Source organism: Sinocyclocheilus rhinocerous, unplaced genomic scaffold (genome assembly GCF_001515625.1).
Source record: "Sinocyclocheilus rhinocerous isolate Xijiao unplaced genomic scaffold, SAMN03320098_v1.1 scaffold1183, whole genome shotgun sequence".
In the NCBI taxonomy this organism is placed as follows: Eukaryota; Metazoa; Chordata; class Actinopteri; order Cypriniformes; family Cyprinidae; genus Sinocyclocheilus; species Sinocyclocheilus rhinocerous.
The window spans coordinates 123,940-134,856 of NW_015625028.1; the positions used below are offsets into that span (position 1 = coordinate 123,940).

The 10,917-nt window shown below is 32.7% G+C and overlaps 2 protein-coding genes across 2 annotated transcripts in view; both read right to left on the minus strand.

The window, feature by feature from the left end:
* Positions 1-6,289, minus strand: part of clcn3 (chloride channel 3) — a 44,445-nt gene extending 38,156 nt beyond the window's left edge. The window contains exon 1 of the mRNA XM_016562499.1: positions 6,174-6,289. The gene's annotated coding sequence lies outside the window, so the exon portion shown is untranslated. The remainder of the gene's footprint in view (positions 1-6,173) is intronic.
* Positions 6,290-7,588: 1,299 nt separating this feature from the next.
* The window catches only part of nit1 (nitrilase 1), a 7,031-nt gene continuing 3,702 nt past the window's right edge, over positions 7,589-10,917 (minus strand). The window contains exons 3-5 of the mRNA XM_016562519.1: positions 9,471-9,607; positions 9,257-9,382; positions 7,589-7,919 (exon numbers count right to left, since the gene is read on the minus strand). Of these exons, the coding sequence (XP_016418005.1) occupies positions 7,659-7,919; positions 9,257-9,382; positions 9,471-9,607 (524 nt within the window). The 3' untranslated portion in view covers positions 7,589-7,658. The remainder of the gene's footprint in view (positions 7,920-9,256; positions 9,383-9,470; positions 9,608-10,917) is intronic.

Here is a 10,917-nt window from a genome sequence, read left to right on the forward strand (position 1 = left end):
ACTCACACACACACTCTCTCACACTCACACACTCACACACACACACACACTCTCTCACACTCACTCACACTCACTCACACTCACACTCACTCACACTCACACTCACTCACACTCACTCACACTCACACACAAGTAGATAGAATAGAAAGCTAGTGTTTTTTTATATAAAAAATAAGATAAATAGATAAAGTAGAATTAAAATAGAATAGAAAGTGCTAGAGTTAGAGGGTCAAATAAAGATGGAACAGATGTGTTTTTAGTCATTTTTAATTAAACATATATAAAAATATTTTAAAGATATTTAACATTTAAACTATTTAAGACATATAAATGTTTGACGTGATTTATTTATTCATCTTTGCTGAATAAAAGCATAATTTTTTTTTTTTAATCTTACAGACTCATAACCGGTGTCATTTACCTACAAAAAACAGCTGAAATATTGTTTTGACGACAGCTGTGTTTAACGCAAAGCTTTACTGTTGTAACAGTAAACATACTTTGGCAAATATTTGTAAGAAAACCACGGTTGCAATAGAAGTCAGTTCATATTACAATGGGAAGCTTGTTTTTGTGTATCCTGTAAATATGAGTCACACATGCAGACGGTCAGATACTCTGATTCAGTCCAAAACATAATGTTTTTATAACATTGTTATTATTATTATTTTAATACAATTCTTAATTATTAAATAAATAATACATGAATAAATAAAACAAAATAAATCAATTGTCATACAGGCGTGAATACTAATACTAATAATACATATTATTGTTGTTGAATAATATAAATAGATATCATTATTTTTGTTGATAAATAATAATCATCATCTCATCATCATAATCACACAAATAATAACAAGAACAATTACTATGTTCTTACTCTTATTATAATTAGTACATAAATATTACTACTTGTGTCATGCAAGTTTGAATAATAATAGCAAAAATATGAATAACTATTAATAATATTAATAAAACATAAAATTGTACGTAAAAAGCATTAATGCATAAATAAATAAATAATGTTATAAATGTTATACAGGTTTGAATAATAATAATATTTGTTATTATTAAATACATTTAATTATAAATAATAATAATAATAATTATTATTATTATTATTAAATCATAAATAAATGAATATTACTATTTGTTATTCAAGTTTGAATAATAATAACAACAACAATAATAATATTAAAATGTAATAAATAATAAAATAAAATAAAAAATAATAATAAATTGCAATATCGGTTTGCATAATAATAACAATTATTAGTATTTTTATTAGAGTTGTTGTTGTTGAATACATAAATAGTTATTACAAATATTTACTATCAATAATAATATAATAAATATAATTTTTATTAAATACATGAATAAATATTACTATTTGTGTCATGCATTTCTGAATAATAACAATACAAATACTAGTAATAATAGATAATACATAAAATATATTATACATACATACGTCAAATAAGAGGAGCGTTGTGAGGTGATGATCGTGTTTAAATCACTGCTGTCCCCTACTGGACAGAGTATTAAATATTCACACACAGAGAGTCTGAAAACAACAAGGTAAATGACAGCAGCAAGTGTTGTGTGTGCTGTGAGAAACAGAGCATGAGTCAAGAGTCATGTTTACTGTTCAACATTTAATCATTCAGTAGTGTATGAAAAAGTCACCACAGTACTCCTGTATGAGGGGGAAAACACACAATATTTGACATTAGACGTAGTCCTCAACTGATAAGGCTCTTGAACAGTCGAATAAAGACAAAAACAGACACCAATCGGACGTGACAGAGGAAGCTGGTGACTTACAGCTGGAGTCTGTGTGTGTTTGTTCTCCATAACGTCTCCAGTCGCCTCATAACAAGACTGAGTTTCCCTCCTCTTCTCTATGTATTTCCTACTTCAAACATGTTTGTTGTTCAACCTCTCCCTCTCTCTCTCTCCCTCTCTCTCTCTCTCTCTCTCCCTAATAACTGTTTTCTATTGTAATATATTGTAAAATGTAATTTATTTCTGTGATCAAAGCTGAATTTTCAGCATCATTACTCCAGTCTTCAGTGTCACATGATCTTCAGAAATCATTCTATTGCTGCTTTGTAACTGAATGAAGAGGATGTTTTAGGTAATAGATACATTTTGCAAGCGCATCATGAGATTGAGGAATCTAGCCGGTCTCTGTCCGCGGGACTCCAGCACAAGAGACGCTCTGTGAAGAAACAAACTGTCTGGAGGACGGCCCGGGTTAAATCTAGTTGGCGCAAGAAATTCAATTGATTTACTTCAATTTAAGTGTTTTTTTTATGCCCAGAAAGATCCAAGAGCCTTTCTCAGGGTTCAGGAGGGAATCATAGCAACGATAAACACTGTTTATGTGGCATTAGGAGGGATTCATTCAGATAATATAGGGGGGGGGGAAGTCGTATATTATATATTATATTGTATTATATTATATATAAATATAAATGAAATAAATAAAAGCAAAATAAAATTTTTCGGATGTAAGCATCAAAACAATGCCCTACTGTATTGCAACGCATCAAAGCAGTCAATCCAACACAGTCAAGAAGGCCTGCGATCGGACGCTGATGTTGCTTTGTTTCTTCTCGATAGGTGAGTAACATCGTGTCTGCGCCGCAACAGCTGATAGTAAGACATGCAAACATAAAAGAAAACCAAACTGGACGCGAGAACAGCTATATATTAAGGATATAATAAAAAATTTAGAGTTGGGATAACCTCCAAACCAAAGCCGATAGCTTTTTAAAAGTTCATTATCGTCAAATGTTTCTAAAATGTTTATATTCCGAGGTAGATTGCTGGCAACAGCCATTTTAGGATAGTTCAGATTTGGTCTTAGTGACTTAGGAGTCAATTAATTTTAGCGCTAAAACGCTTTGTGAAATACTCTTAGAGCAAAAATTTAGGAGTCCTAAATTTAGGATTGACACGCCCATTATTTTTAAGATTTTCTCCTAAATCGGCGAGTTATGAGCTACTTTTAGCATTAAGATGTTTTGTGAATACAGGCCCAGGTTTTTATAACTAATGTAACTTGTGTAACTTTTGTGTTAAATAAGTTATTTACTCAAACACATAGTATAAATCATATATGTATATGTAAACACACACACACACACTAGGCTTGCTGCGATAGACGGTGTTTTCGGTTATACCGGTGTTAAGCCACAACACCGGTTATGTCATTTGCCTACCGCGGCACCGCCCCCCACCGTCGTTTAGACGATTTTGAAAAGCCTATTGACTGGAAGTCTTTTTAAACATTCGTTTCTTATTTATTTGGTTCCACAGTGTTTGCTGATTACTTTATTTAAACTTTGTGTATTTTATTTATTTTATTTTACATCAAGGTGTATATGCCGTGCCTCCAAGCTTTCTTATTTGTTTTGCTAATAAACGTTCTATGTTTCTTATTTATTTGGTTCCACAGTGTTTGTTGATTTTCAGTTTTATATACCCATTTAAACTTTGTGTAGCCTAAGTAATTTGTTATTTTATTTTTATTAGGCATATATGGTGTATTTTTATTCGTTTTGTTAGTTTGACGTTGTTGTTTTGAATTGCGGCTAATTTGAAAGTGAAAGTAAAACGCGCACGGCACTTTTTCAAGCTATTTGAAAGCCAAGAAATCCGAGGAAAAGAGGGAAAACTCAAACGAACAATTGCTTAACGCCGAATTGCGGCAATTCAATTGCTGCTAATTTGAAAGTGAAAGTAAAATGCGCACGGCACTTTTACAAGCCATTTGAAAGCGAAGAAAAGAGGGAAACTCAAACAAACTAACCCCCCCCACCCCAACGGTGATACCGGTATTAACGGTGTTGTCACACGTCGATTAACCGGTGGGAAAATTTCCTCACCGTCACAACCCTAACACACACACACACACACACACATAAAAAATGTGTGTATACATGTTTTAATATATTAGTTATTTTGATCTATAACCCATTTCAATAAGTGCACTTTTTAACAACAATGATAAAACTGCAAACTTGTAAGGCGAGTCTTGAATCAATCTACACTGAACAATGTGTAGCTACACATCAAATAAATCATATTGCTAGTCAATCCACGTCATTAAACGGCTGCGCTTCATCACACAAACCCTTTCACACAACTTTCACCAGCTCTCTCTCTCTCTCTCTCTCTCTGTTGTCAAAATATCGCCTCGGTGACTGTTGCTTAGAGATGAATCAGCGTTTTCAGATGCGTGTGAAATGATGGGATCACTAGCATTTATTCACTCGACTGTCAGTAAAGATGAGACGGGTACGGCAGGAAAGCACACTAATAAAGCTGTCCTGTGAAATCACATGTCTGTGCGCATCTGCTCTCTACAGTGATCTAAAACACACTTTATCTGCCGACTGCAAGCAGCCACTGAGCAGCACTAGTCCGTCTGTGGCCGCGGTGCTTTCAGAAGTTCCTCTCGGCGCAGGAAGACGATCAAACATGAAAGAGGAAGACGCCTGTATTTACTGCTGACTTCGCAAATCTTCATTTAAAAAGGAAACAGTTTGATAATCAGAGCAGACCAGCATGACATGATGCACTTCACACCACTGAAACAAAACACACAGCCTTTCCAATCAACACATTCGGCTCAATGCCAATAAAGACAAAATATTAATGTGGCACCATTCAATGGCATTAGAGAACTTTATGAATGGGAAAATGACACATAAATCCCATAAATTAATCTTTAAAATAGTCCATTTGAGACATGCTCATCCTCATGTGACACACACATCCTAACACTTAATAGGCAATTCTTAAAGACTTGATTTATTCCGTGAGTTTTAGTATTATATAATAAGTCTAATATTATTTGGAAAGTTCATTTTTTATTTTAATTTATTAGATTAAATTATAATCTATAATTGTAATCTAATTTTTGTGTATTTTTTTTTTTTCATTACACAGTTTTTCTCTAAATATTTTGAAAACCTCACGCAGGATTCATATGAACTACTATGAGAAGTTTCAATGCTCATTTATAGTAATATGTGTTACTATTTTGATTTTATTTGTACATGTTCTGTTTTCACTTTAATTTTTGTTAAGGTTTTAGTAATTTATTTTTAGTTTAATTTATTAGACTAAACTTAAAACAAACAAAAAAAAAATCAGAATTTTGAGATTTAAACTCGCAATTCGGAGGGAAAACAAAGTCTGAATTTTGAGTTTATATCTCACAATTCTGTGAAAAAAAGCCCGAATTATGAGAAAAAAAATTCACAGTAGCCTTTTTTTTTTTAAATTCATTGGCAGAAACGGGCTTCCATATAAAACCCTAATGTCTGCAACTGATAAGAAAAAACTAAGAAGAAAGAGTTATTTCAACGAAAAAGCATCAAATATGAAGTGTCATGCAGGGAATTCTGGGAATGTCAATTTACGTTTTTCCACTAAATTATACAAAGCCTTTTTCTTTTTCAGTATTTTACTGTAATTACATTTATTCACCATATATAGTATGGAAACTTACTGTTAACCAATTAACAGGTTTTTACTGTAGCATTCAACAGTCTTTTATGGTTAAAACCACAATCATTTTTCACAGTGTTGTTTATCTTGTGACTTGGTTGACTGACTGTCTTGTTGTGAAACATTCACACATTCATCTGTGTGACTCTATACTGAAGGCAGCAGGGCCTCAACATCAGTGACAAGCATGATAATGAACAGAGCTAAACTAACCAGAGAATCCACAGTCACAGACAAACACACACACACACACTCTCTCTCTCACACACACACACGTTTATCTGAAGCACATCTTGCCTGAATATGTGCATGTGCATCTCAATCGTCTAATGTCCCGCTTATGTGTTATTAAATAGCGTTTAACACAAGTACAACCTAGAAAAGGCTGCACTAAAGCCCAGAGCATCATGAAGCAGCAGCACTGACAGAAAACCTCCCGCATCTCACTCCTACTGAAGGACCAGACGAACATATCGCTGCAACAGACACTCGTGCTCGGGAACATCTGTGAAGCGACACATAATAACCCGTGTGTGTGAGAGAGAGAGTGTGTGTGTGTGTGTGTGATCAGACCGATGAAATGAACCGACAGGTGCTTCTGCACGGAGCGAAACGCCTCTCCATTCGCGCGGATGCGAGCGTCTTACCTCTGCGATGCCTCGAAACGACCGCAAATCATCCCAGCAGCACGAATAAAACACGCGACGACATTTTCCTCTCAAGAACTGGTTGTCACTCTGCTCTGGCGCTGCTTGCTTTGGCCCGTTCCTGTCAGTGACATTCACTTCCGGTGTCCCCGCCGCCATCAAAGATAAACGAGATCCGAGATCCATAATAATAAAAAAAACCTCATAATCTAATTTAAAATACATTATCATAACGCTAAATTAAATAATAAAAATATAATTAATGTTAAATAAATGTTAATTAGAATAATGATGAAGCAAAAAAGTTTACTGCATCATTGATGTTATTTTGGTACTATATATAGAAATGACTAATTTAATATTAAATTACAACAAATATAACTACATGAAACTGAATGAAAACAATACAGCAATAAAACAGGTAGGTAATAGGAAAGGTTAAAACATAATAAAAATAATAGAATATTATATATAAAGAACAATATACATAAAAATAGCATGCAACCTACCAGATTGGTAATATGAAACATAAAATTATGTATATATTTTTATTGATAAAGTATAAAGCAAAGATAGATAAACAAAATAACAAACCATACTGCATAGAATAAATAATATTTGATATTATATTATATATACAAATGCAATTTAAAAGAATTAAATGTGTTTTATTTTAGTTTAACATAAATGTCATTTCTATATAATACATAAAATATAATTACATAAAAAAAGTCTAAAAATGAAAACAATGGAGCAATAAGAAGGGTTTTAATAATAATAATAAAAATTATTATTATTATTATAAATTGTAATAAAAGTAAAAAAAATATATATATGCATACTATAAAAAAAATTGCATAAAATTATTATATAAAGAATTAAGCATTATAAAGCAAATGACACCAGACCAGTCAAGCCATTTCTAATCCAACTTCAAATTTAATAAGCAGCAGTTCAGAGTCATTAATTAAATACACAGTAATTCATCTGCATATTATTTGTAACATATGCAATATATGTGACCCTGGAGCACAAAACCAGTCATAAGGGTCAATTTTTCGAAATTGAGATTTAGACATCATCTGAAAGCTGAATAAATAAGCTTTCCATTGATGTATGGTTTGTTAGGATAGGACAATATTTGGCCGAGATACAACTATTTGAATATCTGGAATCTGAGGGTGCAAAAAAAATCTAAATATTGAGAAAATCATCTTTAAAGTTGTTCAAATGAAGTTCTTAGCAATGCATATATTACTAATCAAAAATTAAGTTTTGATATATTTACAGTAGGAAATTTACAAAATATCTTCATGGAACATGATCTTTACTTAATATCCTAATGATTTTTGGCATAAAAGAAAAATCTATAATTTTGACCCATACAATGTATTTTTGGCTATTGCTACAAATATACCCCAGCGACTTAAGACTGCTTTTGTGCTCCAGGGACACAGATTTCATTTAAAAATGTGTTGTAATGGATCAGTCCAGGCTGCAGTAGAAGTCCTGGTCTCTGCGGTGCTGCTGCACTGGCATGTCCCTCCGGACGTCCCGTAGTCTCTGCAGGTCAATCTGCACCAGTGTTAAACCCACATCTGAACCCCCACAGTCCCCGGTCACCTCACCCCACGGGTCCACAGCCAGCGCGTGTCCGAACGACGTCCGCTTCGCGTGATGAGCGCCGACCTGCGCCGCCGCCAGAACGAAACACTGCGTCTCGATGGCCCGCGCCCGCAGCAGCACCTGTCAGCAGAACAGCACTAGAGTGAAGGAGTGCTGGTTTCTGTGATAGTGGCCGTTTTACTCACGCAGGTCACAAAATATGAAGCATTTCGTAGCTTTTTTGCTTTCGACAACCATTTGTAAGGTGAAGAAGTCCTGTATTATCCATTAAACACCAGAAAAACTGCCAAACCGACATGATTCCTGTCTACCTCTGAGCCAGATTACAACTATTTGTTAGAAAACCCTTCATTCTTTGTTCAGATTTCATACCATTTCAGACATTTTCATAGAAAATTACATTTAACAAAGAAAAAGATGACTCAATTAGGACCATTCAGTGTTTTTTTTTTTTTTTTGGTTGCAGTGTGACAATATTTTCATGACAATTAAACATATTTAAACACCCAAATTACAGTATTTTGTTTTAAAATAATTTACAATAAAATTATCTTGCCATGCAAATAGCTATTAATAAATAAATAAATGCATACTCATTACTATAATCCTTAAAAAGTATTTTTTTTGGTTGCATTGTGACAATTTTCATGACAATTAAACAAAGACCCAAATTACTGTATTTTGTTTTTAAATAATTTATAATATAATAATCTTGCCATGCAAATAGTGATTAATAAATAAATACTCATTACTGTAATCCATAAAAAGTATTAATGAATTATTATTTAAATATCATGGTAGTATTTTCTGTATTTTTATTCCTGCCTTTATTTAATTTGTGCTGATTTCAATAAAAAAAATAAACATTGCATTATATTTTTTATATAAAAATCCCTTTAATGAGCACATGAGGGGGGGGACTCAATTAAGGCTATATTACAAAAAAAAATCTTCTTTTTTTTTTTTTGCATTTTGACAATATGTTCCTGAAAATTAAATGTACTTGAAAAAAAACTGTACGTGTACCTGAAAAAAAAAAAAAAAACTGTACGTGATGGAAGTTTTTATTGATTTTTTTAACTTGGCATCATCAAATTAGGTAATAATAGGCCTTTTTTTTTTTTTGCAAATCAAAATTTTGGTTTAATGAGCGGTAGGGCTGTCAAAATGGCTGAAAAACTAAATTCGAATTTTGTACTGCAATATTATCAAAATTCTAATTATATTCAAATTTAAAATGCATAATTTCAGTTAGGGTGAAGAAAAGCTTTTGGCTTCTCTCCTGAGGCCACAAGATGGCGCATCGAGCAAAATATTACTAATGCACGTTTATTCAAAAATTCGAATGCAACGTTTTTGCATTAGAATGTGGATTTTTATTTTAAATTCGACGAATATTCGAAATTCGAATTCTTTTTGACAGCCCTACTGTGCAGCGCGGTGTAACATGTTTTCACCTCCCAGTGTGCCGCTCCTGTGGCCACAGTGAAGGCTGATGGGTAAGTCAGGATCTCTGCTCCGTGTCTCCGCAGCGCTGATGACAGCTCAGGAAAACGCAGATCATAGCAGACGCCAAGACCAACCTACAGTGAACACAACACCATGACAGTATTACAGTGCACCTTAATATCAAGCCTGAGAGTGTTGTGTTGTTGTTTAGGGCTGAAGCACCTTTCCGACGGGCGTCTGGACGGGAGGCACCAGTCGAGGTCCGGGGACGGTAAAAGCGCTTTCTTTCAGAGACACTGCTTTACTCGTCAGCTCCACATCAAACAAATGAGCCTTCCTGTACACAGACACCAGCTCGCCTGAACACACACACACATGCTTCTGCTGACTGTGGCAGACAACCATCTCATACAAAACTCTATTTAACAAAGAAAACACAGCCTATATTAGGATCATTCTTTTTTTGCATTAGGACAATATTGTCATGACAATTAAACATATTTAAACACCTAAATTCTAATGACTATTTTCTTATATAATTTTCTTACATAAAATAATTTGATCTTGCAATGAAAACAGCTATCGATGCTGATAAAAATAAATAAATATATATATATATAAATAAGTAAATAACTTTTTGAAATATCATAGATATCGAAATTAAATGCCATAAATATCAAATATGAGTATTTTCTATATTTGAACATGACAGTATGTTCAGCCTTTAATTCACACTGGTTTTATTTATTTAAAAAAAATCAATGTATTACAGTATTTTTTTAAATATTTATAAAACATATGCACCATATTAATTAATCTCCTTTAATCACTTGAATCATCTGAGAATTATGAAAATTAAAGGCCTATGTTAGGACAATTTTTTGACACATTTTTTCCATGTGACAATATTTTCCCGACAATTAAGTATTCTTAAAAGCTTAAATTAAAATTACTGTATTTTATTTTTGGAATATGGATGAAAATAAATAAACAAACAAACAATTATTCATTACCGTAATGCAGAAAATATAAACTATAATTTAAATTAGTTTAAATACCATTGTAGTATTTTCTGTATTTAAACCTCATTGTAGCATTTTCTGCTTTTAATTTATACTGATTTTAATTATTTTTTAAAAATCATTGTATTTCCAGACAAATACTGTACATTTCATACAAAATTATTTGTATTAGAGTAGTTTTATAAATATTAAAATATGAAATACTGTAAATATTTCATATACGTAAATTATTAAATAAACATTAAATATTTTCTTATGATTTAGTAATTAAATATTAAAAATATATGTATTACAGTAATAAATGACCTCATTATAAAACGGGAGAGTTCCGGTCCTTGATTCTGATTGGCTGAGCCACGTTCAACGCTGTTGTAAATTACTCTACAAACATACACCTTTGTTTACGTTTGTGTGTTGCTCGGCAACTACTTTGTTGGAACCACAACTGTTTCTGAGGAACTATATTGTTTGGTGGAAGAATGCTGTTTTTATTAATATCATTACACTTTATTTGCTCGGTTTTATTTTGTGAAACCGTACTACGTATATGGAATAACCGTTTTATAAAAGCAATGAGCCCCATGAAGCCGTGGTTTACAGTCAATTTATAACAGCTAAGGGGGTTTTAGGCACTCCGCTTTGCGTCG